Here is a 27,855-nt window from a genome sequence, read left to right on the forward strand (position 1 = left end):
TTGATTGATTACTTATTAGTCATCCCTTTGGCTAAATGGGACCCATTGAAAAGGCACCGTGGAACACATACATGAATCAAATATTCCCGTGTCCCCTGAATGTCTCCAGAGTAGTTTTGCTTAAGAGAGGGGGTCGTGGCTTAGCATTATAAAGAGGGAAAAACAGCATAGCTTTATGGGTTTATTTAGACAGTTTCTACGGTTTGACATTCTGCCGCTGTAAAAAGAGAAGGAAAAAACTCGAGAAGATTCCAAAGAGGAGAACATTGTGGAGATACATTTTTTTCCTAGTTATTCTGTTGTTTCTTTTATTTTTCTCTTATTTTAAATATTTTTGCCATTTCCTTTCACGAAAAATGAAACTTTGGACATCTCCCTGGGTGTCTTGCCTGGTGATTCTCATCTTGTGTTTTGGATCAGAGTGCGGGACAGTCCGGAGAAAGGGGAGATCCAAGAGGGAGTTGGTGCGCATTAGGGAGGCGAAAGCGACCATCCCAGGGGCTTGTGCCACACGTCTGCCCCGGGGCAAACGGTCTTTGCCCGGCTTGGAGCGACGGGTGCTCCGCCAGCGCCGGCGCTCCTCGCAGGCGGAGGAAAACTCTCCAGACCGAGGAAAAGCTGTTTATTTCACCGGCAGAGGAGATCAGCTACGGCTGAAGCCTGGCGTGGAGATACCCAGAGGAAATTTCACTCTGGAGATGTGGATCAAACCGGAGGGAGGTCAGCGATCACCCACAGTGATTGCAGGTAGGAGAGTCTACACATCCTCCATCCTTTTGTAAAACCAACTCTTTTTTATTAGTCTAACTCCAAAGCTGGCGAGTTAAACAGGATAACGAGAACTAAGGATGCGAATGTGTTGGAAATGATCTCAGTGTCATGTAGTGTAGCAAACAAAGCAACATGCAGTTTCAGCGAGTTGAAAACGAGTTCATCTATCAGACTAGACAATGATGTAATGCTTTACAGCGGATATTTTAGGTAGTGCAAGCATATGGTCAGTAAAGATTTTGATCAGGTTAAATTTGCCACCTTACAGAACGACAATCACTGAATTTTTTTTTCTTACAAATGTAGTTTATTTTTATTTCCCCTTGTAGGAAAGATGATTTATCCGGCTTATAATTGTAAAATGTAAGTGAGAAGTATGGGCAGCAGATGCAGGCTACTGCATCATTTGACCCGCAGCTGATGTCACTGTGCGTAAAATGTAATTTCTCTGAGCCGACTTAGCTATTTTAAAACTATGATGTAATGGCCAAAACTTTGTGAGCGAGCACGTCGTGTCAGACACAAAGCGGAGAGAGATTCGTTGTATATGGAGGCGCTCAAAGCTCGCAGCTCAAACCGCAAGCTTGCGTGTCCCCTAAACTCGACACCTTTGGATTGGCTACCGGAGTTACGAGACAGGACTGAGATGTCAAGGGTTTCCCCGCCGCATGTGTTTATGCACTGGTGTGCTTTCATGGTGCTCATGCACTGCCTCTCCAAAAAAAAAAAAAAAAAACGCAAACACGTGTGTGTGTGTGAAATCATGGGTTGTTCGTCTAGTTTCTAATTTGAGGCCCAATTAGATAGTAGCGATGCGTCTTCATCCACTGAGCGCGCGCAGAGGAGGATATGCAGACACTTAAGCAGATCCCTGTCGTCAGACGAAAACTTGACAGTCTGTAGTTGTCATCTGTGCGCACTCTCTTTCCCCTGCCAAGTCTGCAGCCATGCGTAAATGAGCACCTGAAATGTATTAAAAATCGCTCTGCATCATCTGTTTTGACCAATAGCGCTTTTGTGCATTACAGTATTCGACAGTTCTTTTTTTTTTTTTTTTTGTTGCCTTTCCTCGCCGATAGGGAGCGTTGTAAACACAACTCTTGACGTGCTACAGTACTTGTGCAGATGGCTGCCTTTGAACTCAGTCTCCTGCAAGCCCATCTGCACGTTTGGGGACTTTACTAAACCATATGAGTAAATTTACTTGTTCCTTTATTTTCGATCTGCCTGGCTCTCTCAAAACAACCCCCTCCTCTCCACACATATAAATAATCACACGTGTGTTTGTGTGTGTGTATTGCAATACAGTACACTCTTAGGTAGTGTTAGCCAGTTGGCAGAGGCATGCTCTGCAAAGCCAATCCCTTGTAAGAGTCTCAAACTGGGGGAGAGGGGGTGAGAGGGTCTGTTGTGACCTGAATGACTCTAAGATTTACAGGGGACGGACACAACAACAGGAACATCTGTACAGTATAATGCAAAGTACAATAACACAAACAACAACTTCCAAATTAACCAGAGTTGAATAAAAACAAATCGGACACAATGTTAAAAGATAATGAACATTGTAGGCTTTACAGATGTGGCATTGGATCACGTTATTTTGTACAGGTGTTGTTATTGTGTCCTGTCCCTGTCTTGTACTGGCGTCTGACTACTAGAGATTACCATGCATATATAATCTTATGTGTTCATTTGTAAGATGTGCTCCTAGCATGGTCACGTCAGAGGAGGGGACCTCAAGAGAACAAATATGATGATCAAACAAATTCAATAAAGCCTAATCTTTTAAATCCAATTCATGCCTCAAAAATCCCAGTGCCTCTAAAAATGCTCCATCCCCATGTTTTTTTTTTTATTATTATCATTGCACATTGTTGTTTGCAGTGACTGCTTTTTTTACACTGTTGTTTTTGACCTTTCTCATTCTCTCGCTTTCTTCTCAATCTTCTGTTCTATGTTCTTTTCATTTTCCAGACTTCAGTTTCCCTTTTTTTACATGTATTTTCTTGTTTTCTGTGCAGTTGGTAAGTTAAGGCATCAGTGAGCAGTTGGCACAGTCTCTGCTTTTTGCTTTCTTAACCAACTACTTGTCTCTGGTTTTGGGTTGTACCTGTGGAGTATTTGCCAAAATAGCTTCCTTTAAGAAAAGTCCCTAGATAATTAATTTATTATGATGTCTAAGGGAGAAGTTTCAAGTTACTGTTTTTTGTGGTTTGGAAATATGATGAATTTCAGCTGTTCACTTACTCAATTTCTGTACTACTATTCCTTGGAGAGGTAGAGCGGATTTGGATTCTGTCTTGTTGGAAGGAAAGATGCTGTTCAAATCTCAGTAGCTGTTACTTTATACGCTACAGCAGGGACAGCCCTGAGTCTCTTGGTTCCCTAGATTAATTGTTGGGTTGTTCCCACCCACCACCAACATACAGACACAACAGAAGAGGCATGTGGGGATGCATTAAAAAAATTATAAAAAAGCAAAGCATTTTATATTTCAGATGCATTCCATGTGTCAAATAGCCTATTATTCAATCCCCTCACATTGTGCATAAAAATTTATTTCTTTCTGCTAATACTACTACTACTACTACTACTACTACTACTACTACTGCTGCTAATAATAATAATAATGATAAAAACCTTTTTACAGCCCTCCCCCACGTTCAAAATCCTTTGAACCCTTTTGTAAGAACTTATATACACACACTCACACATCCACACACAGAACATCAAGTTCTGTGTCCAAATGTTATGCAAACCTTGTTGTGCCCTATTAGCCCATGTATCCGGGTCATGTTGGGCTGTCCCACATCAAAAGAAGAGGAAAATAAATCTCTGGAACAGTGAAGGCTCTCTTCCATGACCTGCTGCAACAATCACATGCAGACGTAGGCAGATGAACTGCGATAAGAGACACACCTTGGTGCTGTCATGTAGAATGATGATACAAATAAAAAAAATAGTTCAAAAACAAATATTCTCATTAAGGGTTCTTTTCTGTGGATATTTAACAACTATATCATCTTGTTTCATTAATGTCGAATACAACTGGGATATTAAGATGAAGATGAATAGATCATGAGAAAATACCTGACAAGTGGTTAGAGTTTGAAGAGGGATTCATAACTGAGTGTAACACTTATCATCAGCTATAAAAAACTTCAGTCATCGAAATAGTTTGAACCCTTGTTATCTTAATGCATTGAGTGCCTTACTAATAATGTTTGGATATATTGTTGTTGAATACCCCTAGATCCAGATCAATGCTCTTACACTTAATCACTTAAGTTCTTTATGATGATATTGTTGCTGTGTAAGGCAGATTTTTTTTTTCATTTATATCATTTGTCATTTAAAAGAGACTGTCCTCCTATAAAAATGACCGTATATGTTGTTGTGCAAAGCATCTTAATAAAAGCCGTAATTACATTTCTTTTTTAAGTGACGTCTTGTACGATGACAGGCTTCAACATGACATCTTCATGTTTAACAAAGCCCTTTGTAGTAATTAGGATGGGAACAAAGCAGGAAGTCAAGGCGAGTAACAAAGTGATAATGGGGAGGAAGTCTGCTGTTTGTTTTGTGTTTTCAAGCATCAGTAAGTGTTGTTTCTTTTAATTATGACCGTTCCATAAACTTAACTGCTTTTGTTGTAACTGTGGTCTTCTAACATTAACAAAGTGCTTCTTTTAACCCAAACCATGGCCACCTTTCCTATATTATTATTATATCATTAAATAGTTAGTTTCATTATTTTTCAGTGAGGGTTGACAGATTATCTGAGGCAGATCACCTGCCTCTGTAGGGGTGCAATTTCAGAAAACACTCTGAACATTCAGATCATCAGATGGTGGAGACAACTGACCTATATAATCATTTAGGTTGGAAGAGTTGTGACACACTTTTAATGGAACTATTGGTGGTTATGCCCAATTCAAACTAGCATTTAGTTGAATTATTTCACAATGAAACATGACAGCCAAGTCAGATGTTTAAAGTAAAGTGTTTTAAATTGCTATGATGATATTTTATATTCAGTATCCTTGTTATGTCCATTCATGGTGTTTTTAAAATATCAGTGGAATTTTCCATTGTCTTCTTAGGAAAACTGCTGTGGCGGTCACTTTAGTATGACTATAATAAGTGCTTTTCCTTGACCTTTTGGAGGTTGAACAGCTCAAAAGTAAACGGGGTGTTCATTGTTCCCTTCCTCTCTGCTTTTTATCAAGTTCTTGTGACATTTTTCTTTGTGAGTGTATGTGCATTTCTTCCACTTTTTCTTTTTTCCCCCCAGAGTGTGTTTTTTTTTTTTTTGGAAGAAGACAAATGGCAAGTGTGAGGAAGGTTGCTTTTGAACCTGACAGGAACAGTTCTCCTTATTGCGTACACATACAAATTCCTTTGTGTATGTTTGTGTTTTTGGACTTAAGTGGACTTAAAAGTGTACTTCAGTTTTTGTATTTCAAATTGTTTAACATTTTTTGGGTGTATTTGTTCATCAGCATGTATGTATGCATGTCTGTATAAATATGTGCATATGGGTGTAGGTGTGTTTGTATGAGCTGAGCAGTCGCAGTGCAGGCTCTGGAAAAGTGTAGTGTGTTAGATTAATTGAGCATGGCAGAATTATGACAGCTGTTTACACTAGGAGCCCTACAAGCATTTTAGCACACCTTTTAGCCTTGAGTGCACTAGCTGACAGATGGAAGGCTTTTTCCTTTCAGTGTAGTGGAAAGCTTGAAAACGTCATCCACTAAAGGACTGACCTTGACACCGTACCCAACCCACACTCTTTGAACATTATTTCATTGAAATACCAAGTTAATGAATGCACACTGGAGTGTTAAGGTAATTATAAACTGGTAAAAGTTAGCAAGATGTCCATGCAACCACTATTAACCAGCTACTTTTTGCAGGCAAGGTAGTCCAATCAATGGGAAGTTCCAACTATATTGGAGCATCATCGCTGTGATAGTCAGTTTATAATTTCACATCATATTAAAACTGTGTATGAAGAGTATTTACAGCTATTTAATGTACAGATCACAGAAACCATTGTGACTGACCCTCCATTCCTAAATGGGCTGGGTGTGCAAGTCCCAGATTGACCTGACAAATGTCACATGATCTGAAGTGCTACATTGACGTTAGCAAATAATCCCAGTAATGTATTAATCTGGCAAGAGTGACATTCAGCTCTCTCCAAAGAATCATCTGTGAACACACAGATTTCACATGTTGAGATGGACCTTATGAGGGATGTCAAGGTGCTTTTGAATCTTTGCACGCTTTGAGTGAAACTGTAGGATTTTATGCAGCATAGACACGAACATGCATTAGCAAACACACATGCACACGCACAGGCATGAAATTGTGTGCCTCCACACATGCACCTCAAAAAGCGCTAAACAAACAAACAGTTAGCATTCAGAGATCCCCTACAAAGTGAAAACACATTACCATGCTGAAGCTGACATACACAGTCCAAGTGAAACAGGAAAAAGGTGTTTTGGTGCCTCTACAAAAACAAGGTTTTAGCAGAAAACTAGCCTTTTCTGGCTACCCCACCGGCAAGGAACATATACACGAGCAACTTTAAATGTGCTCAGTGTTCACAAAAAAACCTATAGCAGGAGATTTCCATGGGATCTCCCATAGCTAAACATGCACTTCAACCCAATTTCCAAGACAACATGCCTTTAGATATAAAAAAGGTATAATATTAAGACCTTTTTTGATCCCTAATTGCAACACGTGCAGTCTCCATGAATATTCTTTAGAATATTCCAAAATTATCTGTAGAGTGTTGGAAATGTATTTAGCATCTTGACCAACAAATACTTCTTCATAATTAGCATTAAGGATTGTATGCATGCACAAATTGCAAACATTTCATTTGAATTATGAACAATGGTTTTTGTTATAGGTGTTCATTTTCTCTCATTCACACATTCACATGTAGAAATACAAGCATGCACTTTTTAATTGAATTTTTTTTCATTCTCTCTCCAGGCCTATACGACAAATGTTTCTATGCCTCCAGTGACCGTGGCTGGCTGCTTGGCATCCAGGCAGTTAGTGAACATGGGAATCGTGACCCCCACTTCTTCTTCTCCCTTAAAACTGACCGTGCCCACAAAGTAACCACCATCCACTCCAATGCCCGCTATATACCCAACCAATGGGCACATGTGGCAATCACATATGATGGCGTATACATGAAGCTTTTCGTCAATGGCGCCCAAGTGGGTGTCAGTCGGGAGCAATCGGGTGATGTCTTCAGTCATTTGACCAAAAAGTGCAAAGTACTAATGATTGGGGGCAATGCACTGAATCATAATTACAGGGGGGCAGTGGAAAGAGTGGGTCTGTGGAGACAGGCCCAAGGGCAGAGGCAGATTATCAGAGATATGCACGGCCATGAGGACCTCCAAGATCTACCTCAGCTGGTCATTCGTGAAACATTCGAGCACCCAGGCCGAAAATGGCTTACTGTAAAAGATGGTAGCTTTCCTCAACCCGAGCAGGGAGGAGGTGGACGGTTAGGGTTTCTGGATGGTAGTGGAGTTGGAAATGCTGAAGGAGTATTGGACACAACGCTGGAATCTCCATCTTGCGGTCAAACTGTCTGCGACAATGTTAATGTCATCAAAAACTACAATCATCTTTGGACCTTCCGTCGGCCCAAAAAAGTGCGCTATCGTGTCATAAACATATGGGATGATTCACAGATGAGGCCAACTGTATCAGACCACCAGATCAGCCTGCAGCACCAGCAGCTCAATGATGCCTTTAGCCCCTACAACATCACATGGGAGCTCAGCATTCACAATGTGACCAATTCCTCCCTTCGTAACCGGTTGATTTTAGCTAACTGTGATATCAGCAAAGTCGGCGATGATACATGTGACCCAGAATGCAACCATCCACTGACAGGGTTTGATGCAGGTGACTGCATGTCTGGGCACCGGAGTCGTTGCCCTGAGCACAAACAAGGGAATGATGTATGTGACCCTGAATGTAACTGGGAAAATTTCTCTTATGATCTTGGCGACTGCTGTAATCCCAGTGTGACAGATGTGACCAAGACATGCTTCAACCGCTCCTCTCCACACAAGTAAGATCACTTAATTCACCTTTTGCATGTTGTATTGTTTTCAGGACTAGTAATAATTCTTTGTAGGTGTTTTAGAAATATACAATTAAAGGTCACAAAAAGCTTTGACTAACAACAACATTCCTTGCTTAAGTTGATGCATGTTTTGGTTGATGTGAGTGAATAATTTTGGTAAACCAACTCCACACCATGGCCCCACATGCCTTGAGTAAATCAAACAAATCTTTCCATACATGTGTCCCTGAAGAGAGATTGTCTAGCCCTACTGTTTCCTGACCATTTGGGCTGAGGCTGAGTGTAACTCAACTCCCAGCCTGTGTGGCCTGGGAAATCCTCTGGGGACAGCTAGTCCAATCTAGCCTTGGCCTGGTTCAATCAGTGTTCCACACTTAAGCAGGGCAAAACAAACGGCCTTTCCTGGTAGCAAATGCGTGGGCCTGACTGCTCATTTTTGTATCCATTTTTCAACAACTCTCCCCACCTTTTCTACTGTGTGTCTCCCATACCCAGTGGTCTTAATTAAGGTGGCTTGATTGGTGAAGGGAGTTGGTTTGGAAAGAGTGACATTCTAAACACAGTGTAAGGGCAATTAGGAGTCAGAAAAGAGAGTCCAGTATGGCTTTTGCTTGTAGCAATGGAAATCATTTCAAAGACATACCATTCTGTCCAGGAAACCACTGACAGACATGTTTCCTGGGGAGGCAGGTATGGTCCCTAAACATGGGTGCCTGAATGAATTTTCCAGGAAAAACAGTGAGAAAGTTCACTCCACTGACATATGCATACCAGTATTACAGAATCTCCTAGGTGTACTGTAGATGGAGCAAGAGATTATATGGTTTCATGTGGCTACTTAAGGAGAATACAGAGGCCCTCATGAATGCATACATATTTTTTTCTTTTTGTGGTGATCTCTTGTGGCTTGTAGATGATGAGTAAAAGCTGGCAAGTAGAATACATCTCTGGAATTCTCTGCAGCAAGGTTTGTGCCAGACCTCCAATAGCTGGATTGTTTTTTTCTTGGTACACTGAAACTCAACACAGTAGACTGAAACATTTTTGTGGACATTGCAGGGGATCTTCATGATTACACCAGAAAAAGAGACAAAAATGACCAAAATTCAGATGCTTGGCAGTATTTATAGCCACTATCATGCAAAGACAAAGGAAAAAGGAAATCACAAGTAGACCTATTGTTTGGGTCAGCTGAAAGCATGAATCAAATAAATCCAGCTATTTTCAATCGCAGTTAATTTGGGAGCAATGTCTGTTTGGCACTATCCTTTTGTTTAAAATGACTGCTAAATGGCTAAATAATGACATCTAATTAGCAACATCAGTGGGGGAAAGCAGGTGGGTTTGCTGGTACTTCCATCTCACAATTCCCACCACATCCCTTCAAGCTCAGTTATTATTAGAAGCCCACTCATCAAGTGGTCAGCAAGCTACTTAATTTAGACATCAGCCATTGGCAAAATGCTTGCCATTGCCATGTTCAAATCTCACTATGGGCATTTCAGAGATGGGCTTAGGAAGAAAGGAATGAAGAGTGAGACAGCGACAGACAGAAAGAGGGCAAGAGAATTTCACTCTAAAAATCGATATAATCTTCCCCATTGGTTGCTTATTTTGCTTTGATTATGGTATGTTTATAGAGACTTTCAGAGAGCTGCACTACAAACATTTGACATTCCTCCTTAATTATAGAACTCTGGATGAACAATGTACTGCATATGCAGCGGAACAATAGTTGTGAGGTCCTGCATTTATTTTTAAAACATTTGTGCCTGTTACCACTTGTGTGGTTAACACAGGACAGAGGCAGCTCTCTGGTCCTGCAACAGTCTTTCCTCTGAAAATACCATTGATAATAACCCCCATCCTTCCCTTCCTCCACAGTTGGCTAAGTGAAATATTTTGCATTTTTTTCACAGGTCTTGCTTTTGACACATCCTATGGTTTTGGTAGTATTTGATGTTATCAGATTTATTTTAAGGCTGAACATTCTTATGTCTGTAGCTAAGGACGTCAAATTGTGGTTATAATTTATACAACATGGATCTACAGTTTGTATACAGAAGTACAGAAGAGAAATGGCACTGCAAATAAGAAGCTGATGTGTGTTTGACTCGACAAAAGATAAATGTAGGTTTCAAGCAACTGGACAGAAGATCAATCCCATAATATCAAAATTCATCAGTCAGACACACACACACTGATCATACCTAAAATTAAAATGCTTTTTAGAAACAGCTACCAAGAAAAAGCAAGATTGATGTACGAACATTGCAATGTGGATATTAGGCCCTTTCCAACCTCGATATGTTTTTGGCAAATAGAGTTCTGGGCTGGCTTTGTCAGAACCTCATAGGTTGCCTCTACTCCTCTCCTGGGTCAATACCTCTCACGGTGGCAGGTTAATAGATGGACCACCCTTTCTCTTTCCTTTAGTCCTTCTCCCTGCTGTATTCTAACTCAGCCCTGGAGCTAATCTCCAGGGCCCTTGACTTTGGTGTTTTACAGTTAGTCGTCTAAACCTTAAGCCCCTGTCCCATAAAACATAATGGAGTGCTTGGGTGTAAATACCAGGGCTTTGCACTTCCCCTTCAAAGCCAAAGCATACTTATAAAAGCACCTGTTGTCGAGGTTTCACCTGTACTCTCATGTGGGCTCAGAGAAGTCTTTCTGCCTAACTAGGGGCCTGGGGGGAGGTGAAGTAAGGAGGCGCTTCACGTTGGCCGCTGTAGGTAAACATGGCAGTTTCATCTGGCTGTGATGGGATAGTATGTAGATATATCCTGTTGGTGGTCTTTTGAAAATATGACACATCAGGGAATTCAGTTCATAATGTCTCGGCAAGGTATGTGGATGTGGTTCAGAAGCCAAGGAGGTCACTGATGATAAGGTCCATGCATTTGTGTTCACCACTGTACTCAATTAAGAACTGATGGGTTGCATTTGGATTGCCTATACCATACATCTCCAATTCCTACTTTTTCAGACTCTGTTCTCAGCAAAGAACAGTGATGGTAGGATCTTTGCAAATATAGTAATAACGGCAAAGATGAATGATGGGTCTAGGGGCCATGGTTTTGACCAACTTGATGACAGGAGAGCTGAAGGCCCCCTCTAATTTTAAAAGTGTTCTTGGCTGTGAGAGTGTCTTTGCCATGCCAGCTCACCCCAGCTTTCACACTATGCTGCCCCAGACATATGTATACGAGGCAAATTTATGGGCTTATATGAATTATATATGGGTGTAAATGGATGAAGTCATAATTCCCCATTTAATATGTATCAGATATAAAAGCATTAACACGGCAGTTTGAGCTGCCTCACTCACCCTTGGATCTCCCTACTACAGATGCCCTGCAGTGATGCTTTTTTTTTTTTCTCATCTTACCTTTCTCTTGCTCCTTCCCACATGCTTTTACTCTTTTCTTTTTCTTGGTAAGTTTTTAAAACATTGTTTTCCCAGGACATGTCTAAAATGTAGTGTGGTTAAATGCATGGAAAATCCAGTCCATCCCATGTGGCTCATCTCTGCTGAAAAAAAAAAAAAAAATATGATGAGAGGAAAGAGAGGGGAATAGGGGCTATGGGATGGGGAAATAGTTGAGGGGTGTGAGAATGAGAGCAAACGCCGGGGGTGGGGGTAAAGGGTTATTGGCAAGGAGGTCTAAGTAAGATGTGACAGATACAACAAAAAGATGGAAGGCCCAAACTATTCTGACTACAAACACCCTCATGATAATGTTATTGGATACCAACTTCCCAGAGTGGCAGCTAACCAATGTGTCTATCAGTTCTTTAATAGTAGGATCATTAGACATAATGTCAAATAAAAACACATGTACATGCATGTAGACACACAAAAGGCATTATTGATTATACTAAAACTTTCTGTTTTTCCTCTTAAAATCCCCTATTGCATCATTCCAGCATGTGATACGCATTGTATTTTTGTAACAGGGCCAAGGGCATTAGAATAATTGAACTCTGATTAGTTAGATTTTGATCCTACGGTGCTATCTCAACTCCTATTCATTGCTGACTCAGTCATTTCAGCATCAAACCCCTCTTACCCTTTTCCCCCTCACACATGTCCAAAAACTCTGGACAAATATTTTCTAAGGAAATAATGAAATTCCTGAAATTATTAAGAGGGACCTTATATCATCTGTTCTCTCTCTCTCCTTAGACCTGGCCCCAGTGAATTGCTCTAGCATGAAGAAAGCATGGCTTGAAGAAAGCATTTGTTACACTGAACCTTTTATTCAAAACGTCTGCTTTGAGGCAACACTGCTTTTTCACTGAGCAGCTCTTTATCCAACTTGTGATTTGAGGCAGAGAGACTCTCGCAGCAAATGTTGTTGAGATGTTATGAAACATTTCGTGTAGCTGCATATGAAATGTGAATTGGTGGTAACCTTAGTAGACTTGTTGCGGTAGAAGAATTATCTCACTGGTGTAAATTCTTCAAGAATGCTGCCAAACACTAGTGTTACTGACTTTTAAATTGATTCCTTTAGGCTACACTGAACATACACTATGAGATAGCTTGGTTTTGCTCTCAAATCTTATTATTTTATCCAGACATTTGCTTTTAAAACATAGAACTATTACCCAAAAAGGAAAAAGAAACTTTGGCACAGCTGTACATATTTTAAGGGCTTATTCAACCCATATAGTACAAAATGGATTCTGCAGTTCTAATAACATTAATAGTCAAACTCCAAATAAAACAATCTAATAATCTAGAAAAATAAATTAGCTCATAAAAATTAGGGGTAGCAGAAATGGATTTTTTTTTTGTTATACATTAAATACCAATTTGCCTGTAAAGAGAAACTAGCTGAACACTAAACCTCAACTAAAGCAGTTGTACTTTGGGCAACCAAATACTCCACTATAATTGAGCTGAAATCACAAAATGCCAATTCTGATCCACTCCAGTTTGAGCTGCTATTTTTGTAGACATTTCTTTTTTTCTCTCACTGGGCCATAAATACATGAATACATCAATAACATTTTTTGTGAAAATGTTCAAGTGTGTTGGCTAAGTACTGTAAGTGTCTTTGCACAGTCGGATTCTACACCACCTTATATATCATTGTAACAATTCGAAACAGTGTAAATAGACTTTTGAGTCAGCTGTTGAGTGAAAGAGTAAATATAAGTAGCACTCTTCAGAAGTATGCACTTCACAGAGGCATAAGTTTTTGAAATTGTTTTGCTTTTATCTTTTGCATTGCATAATTATCTATCCACGTGCAAAACAAGATTCTACTCATTATCCCAATATTCAGCCAGTGATTTCAAGATGTATGGTTAAGATACAGGGTACTCAAAAAACAAAAAAAGAATGTTTATCTATTCTTGTTTGGTTAAATGTGCTGAGTGATATAAATAAACATATCTCATAGAAGGAATGTATGGGGTCAGGTGCTGTAAGTTAGCCTCAGTGTTGTTGTACTTAATCTTACAAAGTATGAGGCAAGCAAGTGGGTTACACAAACTAGGTCAAAACATCCGAAGAAGATCTAATTTGTGATAGTAGGGCAGATATCTTGTTTTCTTTCTGATAAACTCTTGTTCCTGTATCCATTGCATATCAATTTCCAAAGCATTTAAAGGCCAAAAGAAAAGAATAAACTATAATTTCAACATATGAAACAGATTACTGACTCTTCCAAGAGATGAGGTTGTTGATGCTGTTTGCCAGGACCACCAGCCAGGCCCATACAGAAAAACTTGTTTGATGTGTTCATAAAATGAGTGACAGCTTCATTGCTGAAAAGATATCTCATTGTGTTGAATGATTGCAGTCATTACTGCTGCTGTTAGTATTCCCAGAGCCAAGGCAAAATATTATGTCATGGATGGGGAGATGTCAAAATACCTGAACAATTCATTGAAGTGTCCGGGTGGCTTGAATAGGTCAGGCTGATCTGAGATACTGTCAGCCTTGAATTTTAAGCCGTTCTGTGCAGAAATGCAACCAAAAATAAAGGAAAAACCTGAAGCATAGGCTTTGCAGGAATACATACACTAACTTTGTTTTCACCAAGATCTCCTCCTGTACAATAACATGTATGTAATATTAAACGTCATATGTGTACAAGATGGCCAAGCAGATGTCATTAAGTTTACTTCACTTGGCCTTAGAGCAGTGCATCCTGCAAAACTGTTCAGAAATGTCCAAAAACACCATGTAAATTTAGTCTCACTATTAAAGAGGATTTATTGCCACCAGCACCTGCTTGCTGCTTATGTGGCTTGCAATGACATTTTTTATTGTATGCTGAAATGGAGTATGCTTAAGGGGGTTGTCAAAAGCAGACAAAATAATGGAAAAAAAATCTTTTATTGTACTAGTTATTGTATGATTCACTGTCTTCCAGCTTCAAACATCCATAGTCATCTCTCAAAACATTGTGGCTTGGCTTTTAGAGTCTCCACAAATACAAATTTATGACAAAGAGCACTATACACCCATAGTTGCATATGTGGGAAACTGCACTATTTAACTGATTCACCACTTCCTAGACATCATCCATAACATGGTCATTAGTCTCCCTTCGATTATATAATATAAGTATGCAGTTAAGATAAATAGAATGAAAAGAGCCAACACAATTGATTAAAAAGCTTGTTTCACACCCATTAATAGCTTTTTAAACACCACTCATAACTGCAATGTACAGAAGGCCTGTGTCACGGGTTATAGACACAGCAAGCATTACTGTGAGTAAAACAAGAGGATCTGTAGTAAATTCAACATTGATTCAAGTCTACAAAAGGAAAATTCTCTTCAGGCTCTCTCTCTGGCAAAGAAATGAGAGAAGTTATATTAAAAGTCTTTTTTTTACATTTGATGTACTGGTTAAAAAATTGGTTTCAGCCTTGTAGAGGTCAATTATTTCTCCTAAATCTTCATTCTGTTAGTTTAAGGGCCATTGCGACTGCCAGGACACTTTGAAGAAATATTTCAGTTCACAAGGGACCCAAGTCTGAGCGCTGTTTTCTTTAACAACATTACATAAGCTCTTTTTGGCTAGACACACTGTTGTTATTTGTAAAACTTTGCTTTGGTGAAATCTGTATTCACTAGGAAGTGACTATTCCCATTGTAGATCTATAAACGTAACCAAAATAGCCTTTTTTTCTCTTATTTTCAATTTCCCAGAGCCTATTTGGATGTGAAAGAGCTGAAAGAGATTCTGCATTTGGATGGCTCGACTCATCTGAATGTCTTCTTTGCCAATTCTTCTGATGAAGATTTGGCGGGTGTTGCCACCTGGCCCTGGGACAAAGAGGCCCTCACACATTTGGGTAGAAGACACATACGTATATGCATACTTACCTGTACACACATTCACATGCACACGTTACTTCTTTGGCAGCCGAGAATGTTGATTTGAGTAATTACAGTTCAAGCCCCAAGCAGTTTCTGTCTTCATCGCAGCTCTAACAGGGATGAAGATGATAATGAAGCTGAAGAGGGCAGTGAATAATTCATAGTCTGAGTCTTACTTTACACTACACTAGAGAAGGGTATTTCTGTTGTGAAGTGTCTGCAGTTAAGACATCAGTTGTATGTGTGTGTCTTCTTTATGTGTTTTCTCAGGTGGAATTGTGCTGAATCCTTCCTTCTACGGTACATTTGGTCACACTGACACAATGGTGCATGAGATTGGCCACAGTCTTGGGCTTTACCACGTGTTTCGAGGTATATCAGAGATTGAATCATGCAATGATGCATGCTTGGAGACTGAGCCCTCAATGGAGACTGGAGATCTGTGTGCAGACACCAACCCTTGTCCCAAATACAAAGGCTGTGGCGACCCTGAACCGGGCAACGAAACCTGTGGCTGTAGGCATTTCAAACACACGCCGTTTAACAACTACATGAGTTATGCAGGTGAGATGGAAACTCCATGTGTTTTGCCACTTACTGGGGCAAAATGTTTGAACCTTTCACTTACAAAAACTGACACACAGAGATCACTGTAAAGGAATTTGTTGAGTCTGTGTGAGACTGTGTGGAATTTAGCAGGGGCTTTTCAATGGAAAAAACACAGCAGGGGGCAGATCCTTTCATTTCAGGCCCCTTTTGTTAGATTTTTCAGGGTTGTCAGGGTTGAATGTAACATACAGTTAAGTACTAATAGGTGATTTCTTTTATTCATGTGATCACACCTGTGGAATCATTCAGTACCTTCTTCCTTTCCCTGCCATGTATTAATCCAAACTCCAATCCTCACCCCTCACACTGACCAACAAAATCTTTTACCTACAGACGATGCCTGTACAGACTCCTTCACGCTGAATCAGGTGGCAAGGATGCACTGCTACCTGGATCTCATCTACCAGACCTGGCAACCCTCCTCCAAGCCTCCTCCAGTGCCAATGGCACCCCAAGTGGTTGAGCAACATCATAATTCCATCACGCTGGAATGGTTTCCACCGATTTCTGGGCACTTTTATGACAGGTGAAATGACCTACAAAGGTTTCACACATTTTATGTATGGTAATGATGAATGAAGTTACTAATTAGTGTGTTGTGTGTGTGTTTGACCTGTATCTAAGTTGGTTGCTGTATCTATCTGTTGGTTTCCTAGAGAAGTGGGATCAGTGTGTGATAAATGCACTGAAGGGAGAGTTCTACTGCAGTATGCGTCCAACTCCTCTTCCCCACGACCATGTGCCCCGTCTGGACACTGGTCCCCACGAGAAGCAGAAGGTACAGTACAATGCTATATACTCTACTTATTGGTTGTTAGGTTTCATTTGATGCTGCCAGTGTTGCCAGGTTGGTACTTGGTTTTCCATCTGGCCCATTATTTGGAATATGCAGTGGCTCTAACATATTCTTACTGATGTTTATTATAATAAAACTGTAAATATTGTTTTTTTTTGTTTGTTTTTTTTACTCTGTACTGAATGTCAGTTCTAAGTGTGTATTTTTGGCTTGGACGAGCCAATTCTGCTAAAAGCAAATTTAAAACAAAGGCACATCCACCTATTCGTCAACAGTTTGAAGTATGATAACCTGATTTGAGGTTTGCCTATTGCTGATTTTATGAGTCAATACTCTAACATGCAAAATGTTTGGTCACTGACTCATCCCAAAAACATGCAAATGAGTCACTAGATTCATGACACTTGGGCCGTGGGACAACATGGAAGGATCAAGGAGGTTGCTTCCCAATGGATAGTTCTGTATGGTACCACAATTCCCATATGAGGGCTCAGGCCCAAAATGAAGTTTTGAGGGATTTGAGTGCAATCAATTAACAGGGATTTTTCTCTTTTTTTTTCTATTTGTGTCTCACTAGTGAATCCATGTTAGAACAGGGTCAGAAATTAGTATTTAAGCTACAAAAATAGTTGTTCTTCCATGTGTGCACCTCTGACCACACTGTGGTTCTGGCAGTGCACCAGCATGCTCTGGATCTTATACATGTCACTAAATGCTGTTACTCTGCCATGTTAACATTATTATCCACTTTCCAATAAGCATTCACAAAGTGTATATTTCAGTCGGACATGAATTTACACTGACATTTTCTTTTCTGGAAAACAGAACTACAAATGTACTTATTCCCAACAACAGATGTTCTCTTTAAATGCAACAAGCTCCGGCTGTCTAAATGAACCTGCTGCTTTAAGAGCATGATGCATTTCTAGCAAGTTTCTCTGTCAATACTGTGTGTTGAACTTAACTAATCCCCAAACCTCAATTTAACTCAATTTAATTTGTATTCTATTATCTATTATACCATGTCAATCTTTTTTTTTATTTTTCTGTATAACTGTATAGCTCTGTCTGTTATGTGTTATGTGAGGTATATCTAGTGTCTAAATCAACTAGATACATCTCTGACAACTGGAGAAATATAGTTCTAGTAGGGAAATACCTCTATACAAACCAATTATTAAATAACGTACTTTGATAGTGTGTGATAAATTGATAAAAATCCAAATACATTCATCTCGAAGTTCATCTGTTTTGTTTATGACCATGCGATTTGTGCTTCTGTCTTCAAACCAGCAAATCTAACTATGATTCAACACCAGTAATAGTAAAAATGGTAATATGCCAAACAACTGAATTTATAGCTCAGATTTTGTTGTTTTGTTTGAGTGTCTGTGCATGTGTGTAGATGCACTATACAGTATATTTTAAAGTCAACCTTCAAATGAACCACCTTCAGGCTGCCTATAGTGTGTGTGTACCAAAGGCAAGTCTGGGCTTGTCTAACATTTGTGTCAACTAAACTCTACTCTATTTTCCCCGTTGGAAAGGTCTCTGTTTGTGGCAGCTCCCCATTCTCTGTTAACTCCACTTGGGCCAGCTTCTCAATGAATACCACAGCTGCCATTTCCTGCTGTGATGTTGCATACTGTATGTATCCAGCAGTTGCTTCCAACAGGAATTTTGCTAAAATCCTGCAAACTGCTGAATCTACTTTAAACTAAAGTATTTGCTTATTAAGCATTGGCATCTATACAATATATTTGAACAGAAGCGCATTAATGTACACACATTCATCAGCATTCATGCATGTGTATTGCACCTGTTACGTAAGGACATATGAGAAAACTTGTAAAAACTTGTCATTAGAAACAATAATTTTTTTTTTCTTGTGTAAACAACTATGAGATAACATGTGATTCCTGGAATTTAGTATCATCCACTGCTGGTCATTACTTTCTTACTCTGCGATTTTCTTCCTGTCCATTAATTAGTTGCTCATGTTAAGTTGGTCAGGTAAATCTGGAGTATAGCACTAAAAGGTAGCACCTGTGCCAGCTGGTCCATATGTTAAAAATACACCAACTGCCAGAAGCTATAACAGATTAACCTCTGAAATACCCCGTGATGTGACACTGATTCCCAGAGTGTCTCTCCTGCTTTCGTAAAATGCATCTGTGAAGTGTCTCTCTTGCGTGTTTGCGTGTGTGTCAGGGCAAAAGGGCTGGAGGGGGTTGATGTCTGCCTTCTAAGCGAGGAAGTGTGTAACAGTGTGTGACAGTGAGTCATCAATAGTGAGAGCCAGAGCCCGACACTTCTTAGAAAGCATAAAGCATGCATGCCCGGACATATCCCTGTCTGTTTATTCATCCGGTTCTCTGGACTTTTGTGGATCAGTATGATTCTCCAGAACAGAAGAATTATGTCTAAATAGTGGGCAGGCACCAGCATCTATCCTGAGGTTATGCCTTCATTGTCACAGTTCAGCATAGCTTTTTCAGTTTGCAAATGGCTAAAGTTGTCTTAGTTCTCCGGACTTGGGGAACCCTTGAAACCTCTGACTTTATAAAAATGTCTTTATAAAATCCATGACTTCATAAAACTGTGAACTCTGGCTCCATCAAATCCAGATTCAGCACTTGTCTGGCAAATTTGCTTTTTGTCTCTAGCGCAGACGTTGGGCCACAAAGGATCTTACAGTTGAAGCCTTTGTTTCCCTGGGAAAGAAGGCTGCATTTCTCAGCTGTCAAAATGGGATAACCTTGTTGACACGCTGTGATGCAATTAGTTTTCAAATGCAGCTTTTGAAGGATGCAGCCCCTGAAATTTAGACCCACCTTGTATATGCCATCTTCACTTGTGCACTCCAACTTGCAGTCATGTGAAAGCCACTGTTACTCTGGTCATCATAGTCATCTTCAGCAGACACTTCAGGATAGAATCTCCATCTTTAGTGCTGTGATCTTCTTTATCTGTCTCTTACACATACGTTGTCTTGTCTGCTTGCAGCTACCTCTCAACAGACTTATACCTAGTTGGGATCAGCAAACAACAGAGGATGAATAGTCCATTGTCAAACCTGAGCTCTGGCGGATTGAATCAGTTTGAGGCCCTCTCTCCAAGGGCTGCAAGGGAATTAAAGGTCAAAAACTTTAGAGCTGGGTTCTCAGTAGGGGGCAGGTGACACACAAGTTTGGGCTTCTTTTGTGTTATTCTGTGAAGTTTAGAGGGTTGAGACATGGATGTGAAATACAATATTTATTTCTTTGTAGTGAATTTGATGACCTGTTCTCGCTAGGTGCAGAAGTTCTGAATACAATTAAGCAGATAATTGCATACCATTGCGGTTCTAATGTTGGTTTTCAAACCTTTTGTTTGGACAGGTTGTACTGCCAGTCATAGACACATCTTGCGTGTTTCAAATACAGTTTACATTGCCTTAGGTTACACAGTGGATGACACCCCTATTCTGTCTCCTCTTAAATCTCTAACCACATTAGCAACAGTGCCAGACCAGGAGTAGGGCCCATCATAACAGCTGACATTACAAAATACTTTCAGTGGCTGCAGTTCCTTTTCTTGCAAACTCAATTAAAGTGTACCCATAAAGCCAGGACTACATGAGCCGAGCAAAATGCCAGGCTCTTGGAGTACCTTAGTTCTTTCTCTCCCAGTACAACACCCCCAGCCCCCATTTGTTTCTGTCTCTCTTTTTCTTTAATTCACCTCCACTCTGACCACACACACACTTACAGTACAATAATAAATGTGTTGAGATAATGTGGCTTGGAAACCATATTCAGTCCTCACTTGATTAAACACTGGAATTTTGCACAGTGCCCAGAAATGAGGTTAGCAAATGGCTTTGTTGGTTGCCAGCTTGGAAATGTACAAAAGAAAATTGAGGGAGAACATAGTGTCTGCCGCTTGCTGGCTTCTAAAAGTGCTTGATGAATGTTAGTGTACGTCACTTGGGATAATGTGAGTTTGCTGTATGTGGACTCCAAATATGGCTGGAGTGTGACTGTTAGAGGTTGTAATGACTGTACTGATGTGAGGACCCTTCACAGGGCCCCTTTCAGAAGGTACACACCTCAGCTCTGCCTTTCCTCTGCAGATGGACTCACAATGAACTCTCAGTTTCTCTGCTACCTTGATGCTGTAAGAAGTGTAGATACACTAAAAGCCTCACTGATGCAAATGCTTGGTTTGTTAGCACTCATATAAATGCTATTAGCTTGATAATTTGGTATGTCCTACCTGTACGGAGACCTTTTCTGCAGTGTAAAATATGTATATTCATTGTGTTCCTTTATGTCATTTAAGGATAAGTGGATTTTGCCTATTGCAATGTTTTTGTTTCTGTGAATTGTTTAAAGTCTCTTTGGTTACATGTTGTTTGTGTGTATGTGACACTGTCCTTTTCTTGATATTTTTGTGCAGGCCCTCCAGATGTGGAACAAGCTTGCGAGCCAAGTGTGCGCACCTGGAGCCCCAATGCAGGGATCGAGCAAGGTGTTGTTGGCCTGTCTGAGTGCCCTCTCCAGGGCTGCATGCTTCAGCTAGAGTTTGCCTACCCACTGGTTCCAGACTCTCTGACTGTGTGGGTCACCTTCTTCAGCCCTGATGAAACAGCACTGCCAGCTCTCCACAACATTTTGTTACTGACTGTCAGTGGGAACAACATTTCACTGGGCCCTAGTAACGTCTTCTGTGACACCCCACTGACTCTGAAGCTTGACATAGAGGAAGTAGTATATGGGGTACAGTTTTTCACTATGGAGCAACATCTAGAAATCGATGCCACCCTCTTGACATCCAAGCCAGACTGTGCACTTTGTAGGCATTGCCAGCCACTGCACTATCGCCTCTTGCGTGAACCACACTTCACCCATGCACCACATGGTCTGAAGCTGAATGAGCCGACCCGCCGATATACAGACAGGTGAGTAGTAGCTGAATATATTTGTTTAACAACACAAACTGCTACATTAGTTATCACTGAGCGACCGTGTCAGCAGCATTCATATAGCTCAATATGTTCTTTCTGACCCTAGGTTGGGAAATAAAAAAAATAACATAAAGGAATTATTTGTCATGGTCTGAGAAAGACCACTATTTCACCTTAGATGAGATAGAAAGCAATACAATAGGTTATATATGCTTTGGTTTGAAACAGTTTTTTTTATCCACGCTGTTTACCCAAGTGTTCTCTTTAAGATCTGCTGAGGGGTTACCATTTAGCTTCCTGCTATAGTGTGATGTACTTAGTTTTTATGCATGCCAGTAAGAAGGTGTTTATTCATCTATGGAAACTATTCCACAAAAATATGTTTTGTAATACCAGATATCCTTTTCAGTATCCCCACAAGCACTGGCGAGTCAACTCTGCTTCTGCCCAGTCAGATCTGCTGCCCAACATTTGTTTCCTAAGTCACAGGTCAATTGTTGCCCACATTTGTTTTTTCCTATGTTCCGTGAAACAAGGGCAAACAGATGGCTTGTTGACGGTATTATCGGCAAAGTGTGGTGAGATTTTAGTGCTTTGCTTTCATGGAATGTGCTGACTCAATAACGACTGTGCTATACATAGCACTCCTGCATGTTATGCCATCTCACTATCGTGCTGTCAGCGTGGTTCACATGAGAAGGAAACTGTTTGATAAGCGGCAACTGGGTGAGTATGCATGTTATGCAAGATGGAGTGATGATATCTAAGTCCCGCAAAGTGTCCATACACAACTTTCTGGTTGAATGTGTTGGAGGAAAGCTGTGTGCAGTAGGGGTGTATTTATTGGGTGGTTTTGGCACACTTCATTGATTATTGATGTACTGTAGGTAGTTTTAGTGCTGTGGTATATTTCACTAGCTGGGGTTGCATTCCGGTGGTAGTGGTCAGTGGCAGCGACTGACTATTTTCTGTTGTGCATATGGGATCTTGTCTCTATTAGATGCTCAGTGAAGTTTGTGTGTTCTGGCCATCAAACCCGTTAACTCATTCAATGAAGAAAAACAAAAAATAAAAGCAGAACTGAGCTGAGTGAAATGTAAACAGCTTCCAGCGTAGAACTAGAACTAAAAATAATTCTCATTTATTGTTTAATCTGCCAATTTTTTCTTGTTTAACTAATTCATCATTTAGTCTATGAAACGCCACATAAAAGGTGAAACATGTTGGTTATAATTTCCCACAGCCTAAAGATGCCTCCTTTTTTCTGACCAACAGTCCAAAACCAAAAATATTTGTTTTGTGTCATAAGAAGAGAAGCTGAAGTTACCAAATGTTCATGTTCTGAAGTGATTATTATTTTTTTGAAACAGTTTCAATCGATCGACTATACTGATCGGTTTAAAATGAAGATCCACCAGAAGAATCAATAATCAGAAATATATCAGGGATGTTATATTCTGATTGTAAGTTTGATGAGGCAATATATACACTCTGGCTAAAACAATGCTTCATCATACTCACCGTCTCACAACAAACATAGCTTTTGACATGGTGGAATAAAGAGCAAAGTTCACCCAAATATTTTGGCATGCTGCAAATCCAATGTGAAGTGCTCTTTGGTGTTGGATCCAGCTGCTGAAGTGCTTTTTTGACCACACAGTAAGCTGCTTCTTCTTGCAGTATGTTTCCGTGGGTGTACAGGGCAGCGGAGGAGTTGATGAAGGAGGCGATTGACCTCCCACTGTCAGGCCACTGGCTTTCACCTGAGCGGGGGCAATCCAAGCAAGAGGAACAGCTGGCATCTTGTCTCCTTTGGTTCCATCCATGGGTGGTGGTTTGTATGGAATGGCTAAGGGTTGTAAGGTCAGGCTGACAAAGTAAATTATGGTGGGGAGTATGAAGGCTGAAGGAGGAGAACTTTAGGAGGTCATAAATGTATGAAGAAAGAGGGTAGGAGGGTTAGTGTGACCCCATCCCTCAGTCACCCCAGCCCAAGGGCTTACTGATGTAGGTTCCAGAGCTGTCATTCAGTCAAAGACCTGCCAGACAAAAGAGAGTGCAGCTTTGCCAGCAGCAATTCTACCCCACACAACATATAATAAATCTCTACCCAGGTTCTGCATAAATGATCCCTGTTACATCCCTTAGCCATCCCTTAGGTGTTCTGCTGGCAAGTCTGCTTCTGCTTGAGAACAAAGTCTAACGTATGTCTCCTTTTAAAAAGAAGATACATGATTCATTTATTTAGGATTTTTGTGTGTTTGCAGTCATTATTGTGAGTCCCCAAAGCTGTGAGTATACGACTACAGAGCTTCTTGTGGAATGGCAGAATTCAGATTTTTTTATAAGCTCTATTTTTTCAGTCTTTCCACAACTGCTTCCATCACTTTGCAAGTCTACAAATGAATGCCTTCCTGTCTAAGAAATGTGAGACTGTTCATAACAGTCATTTACAATAAACACTTCCTTCTGGGGTGGGTAGATTTCATTTTGCACAAAGTAGCTAATTTTTTAATGCATGCTTTATGATGAAAATTTGAAATTTGAGGGTGTTGTACAGGTATCACACAAGGATCGAAAATTCTATATATTTAGTGAAAGAGTTTTGGTTCACTGGCATTGTTAATAATGTTAATTCAAAGTTTTAGATTAACAGACAGAGAATATATTTAGACTGTGATGGCTTTGGCATTACTTATCAGTCCTATTTTTTGTTGCCTTGTGATTGGACATTGTAAATGAGCCTTACATAATTCTAATATGAGCCATATTTAAAGCAGCTCTTATATGACTAAGCATGTAGCATTAGTTTGTTAGACATAACGTGGGTGTAAAATTAACATCAGTGAAACTTCGAATGCATGTCAGCTGCCACCCTGACAAAAGGAGTATTGCCGTGTTTGTTGTTCTTTCAGGCTCAATCTAAGATTTTTTCTCAACTTCCATAATTTATCTACTTTCCTCATCTGGGACCTCTTAGCCAAGAACAACAAGCAGCTACAGAATGGAAACACATCCATATGCATGCCCACACATAAGCCTAGGACACGCATCAATATAGGCAGGAACACACAGATGAAAAGTGACACGCGCCACCACTCTTCTTGCTCTCAGTAGCAGACACATACAGTCGCACATGCGTCCATGTGTAATCACCTGGTGCTATCAAAACACGTTTGAAATACATATTATGGTGACTTGTGCCCGGCTTTGAGTGTGGGCCAAGACAAAACCTTTGTGTTTATGGGGGCCTTAAGAAGAATGTCTGGACGCACAAAGAGGTGCCACTAACAAAACCTTATCATGTGATACCATGTCTATGATGAAAGTCTGCAGTTACATATCATATCTAATCAGTTACAAAGGAAAGTATGGTTTTATGATTGCTGTATGGTTGCCAGAAATCATAATAGTATCCACCGACACTAAAGTAAGACCTAGAGATTCTTTCACAAATTTCCTGTATATTAATTCTGTTCTTATATGTCCCACTATCTAAGGTCTAAGGGACTGAGATTTCAAAAAACTGTGCTGTACATCTTTTTCTGTTTCATTTGTCACTGCGGCCAATAGTGGTGCCTAATGCAGCAAGGCTATTAGAGGTGAGGTCAGGAGGAATTAAGCATGCACTAATTGGATACAAGTGGAAAGTATCTTTTAAACAGCTGAGGAGCAGCACTATTGTCCCTGTAGGTGCTTTTTGACACCCTAGCAACATATGGTAATGCTCATTACCAGCCTACTTTGGCTCTCAGTCCAGCACAGGATTTAGGAACACATTTTGATGGAGTAGGTTGTGGATATGTGTTGGACCTATGCTATTTCCACCTTTCCTGCTGAAGGGGGACTGTCATTATTTTTATCACTGCAAAACATCACTTGTCAGGTAACAGTGAACACACAACTAATGCTATGACTGTCTTGATTTTAACTATAACCTTTGTGAAGATTGATTAAGGGATAAACGTGGAATAAACCTCAGCATAATGTGGAAAAGAATTTTTCTAGCCTTGAAGAAATTGAGATCCAGACTTTTGTAATCACAATTTATTTCTCAATTTATTTCATCTTCTCCATGCACAGTGTTTTCCCTATCTTTATCTCCTACATGCTGGGATCTAGCCACTTGCCTCTTTCCTCTCACTTGTTCTTGCCTGACCATGTCTCTCAGTGTGGCCTGATCAGTCAGGATTATTACTTTTTTGTGTATTGGATTACCTGCAGTATCATTTCTCATTATCCACTAAAAGGACATTTTTGTGCTTCATTGCTGCAAAGTAATATTTGTCTCTCTCTTCTTTTGCTCTATTCTGTGTATTTGCTCTCGTCAAAGATAGTCTCCCACAGCTCGACTTTTCCAGGGACTAAACTAATTCAATTAGAGGGGGCATGTTTGAGTGTAGCCTGGAGTTGCACCAGCATGAGCCAACACTGCAGAACAGGACATACTGTAGTATAAAAGAGAGTCTGTAAGGCTACTTTCTGTGTTGTTAATACTAAAGCCAAGATAAATATCTCATCCTAGGCACAGATTTTGCTGGGGGAAGTTCATTTTGTTACTTGATCTTTAGGTTCATTGGTTTTTATACTTATTCAGCTAATTTGGACTTGGTCAACTTTCATTTGCTGGGAATGTGATGAACAAACAAAGGAGAAATGGAGAAATAACAATGAGGGGAGAAAACAAATGGCATTTATCACAGTGAGCCATGTTCACAAACATCATTTCCAGTTGAAATTTTTTTCATTTGTTTGTGTGTTTTTTGGTGATCAACAGTGCATTTGAGAATGTATGCACATAAATAGATACATTTCATCAACTCTATTCATGTGTGTGATATATTGTATATAAGTATGCAGAATATCTGCTTCTCTCATTAAGTGTGTTGTCTGGAATCCTCGTTCCCTAATTTGTCCTATTAAAATAAAACTGAGTGGTTTGACTCATCAGAGGTTATGGCTTCATGGCTTCCCTGCTCATCACTTAAAGGCTTTCTTGGTTTGATTGCTGACTTTAGCTTTGGCCTTGGGTGATACCTCTGTGGTACCAGAGCAATGTTTGCTGTTGGTGCTGCTTTGCACTTGCACTGGGGATTATATGGCAGCAGTGGGAATAGTGGTTTAGGCCTGTGTACTCTTGTTTAAGTTTGAAGGTCATAGTTGGCAGGCTGTGTCTTTCCAATTACAAAAGTTGCATGTGTGTAGATGTGTGCGTGTGTGTGCACACGCCTGGCATTACTACATTGTGGACCCTGGAACCTGCTCACACACTGTGTGGACTCAGTCTTCACCACGTAGATCAATGGATTTTAAAGTGAGAACTTGGTTTAAGGTTAGAGTTATTTTAAGGGTAAGGTAAGGATTAGGTTGAGATACGTGGCTAAGGTTAGGATAAGTCTCCAAGAAATGAATGAAATCAATGTGTGTGAGTTGCTTTTTGGAATGGGCTTCTGGATTTACTTTTGGTATTCATGAGCAGTACAGCATTTCATGCGTGCTTGTCACTGCATTTAAAACATTGCACAGGGTGTTTCAAAACACCATCTGTGGTACTTGATGGTAAATGATCTAACCTATTGTTCTTACCGTTTCCTCAAATGTCACAAAAACACATCTCATCCAAAATATTACCGTAATTACAGCATATCATGTGTTCTTGTCGATTATGCAGATAAGAAAGCCAACTGGATTCCCCTTTGTAAATTAACATAGTAATCAGCTGTCAAAAGGAATTGAATGTACATCAGTGCATAAAAATGAAATGAAACTCTAGTATGCACAGGATAAGCTTTAAACAATTAGAGGCTATCACTGAATTGACACATAAAGAAGATGTTGGTCCAAAAACTATGAAAGCCAAAAAAAAAAAAAAACCCATGAATGAGAAACCATGACCATAGGTGACAAATCATAACTACAAATGAGAAACCAAAGCTACAAGTAGAAGTAGAAAAGAAGTTAAAAATCAAAGAAAATGTAAACAATACAGTTGCAAATGAGAGTGCTGATGATCAGTTTACCAGTTTTTATTATTTATAATAGTTACAGTCAGTGACTATATAGTTGGCTTTACATGTTTTTTATCCTTTGCTTTTAGTTAGTTCAGTGGCTTCCAGAGACCAGTAAGCCTGGATAAATAGTTAAAACAGGGATGGAAACCAAAAAGCACTACTGAACTTGGTGGCAGTAGAAGTAACATGTTAAGGCAGAGATCAGAGAGAAAAAGTAAGAATTTGATGTGAGGAAACCAG

At 40.0% G+C, this 27,855-nt stretch overlaps 1 protein-coding gene across 1 annotated transcript in view; it reads left to right on the forward strand.

Moving 5' to 3' along the window:
* The first annotated feature begins 333 nt into the window (after window positions 1-333).
* Window positions 334-27,855, forward strand: part of pappaa (pregnancy-associated plasma protein A, pappalysin 1a) — a 71,657-nt gene continuing 44,135 nt past the window's right edge. The window contains exons 1-7 of the mRNA XM_026297619.1: window positions 334-747; window positions 6,787-7,891; window positions 15,081-15,226; window positions 15,522-15,815; window positions 16,194-16,386; window positions 16,517-16,638; window positions 21,097-21,598. Of these exons, the coding sequence (XP_026153404.1) occupies window positions 357-747; window positions 6,787-7,891; window positions 15,081-15,226; window positions 15,522-15,815; window positions 16,194-16,386; window positions 16,517-16,638; window positions 21,097-21,598 (2,753 nt within the window). The 5' untranslated portion in view covers window positions 334-356. The remainder of the gene's footprint in view (window positions 748-6,786; window positions 7,892-15,080; window positions 15,227-15,521; window positions 15,816-16,193; window positions 16,387-16,516; window positions 16,639-21,096; window positions 21,599-27,855) is intronic.

The sequence above is a fragment of the Mastacembelus armatus genome, chromosome 12 (assembly GCF_900324485.2).
Source record: "Mastacembelus armatus chromosome 12, fMasArm1.2, whole genome shotgun sequence".
NCBI lineage: Eukaryota > Metazoa > Chordata > Actinopteri > Synbranchiformes > Mastacembelidae > Mastacembelus > Mastacembelus armatus.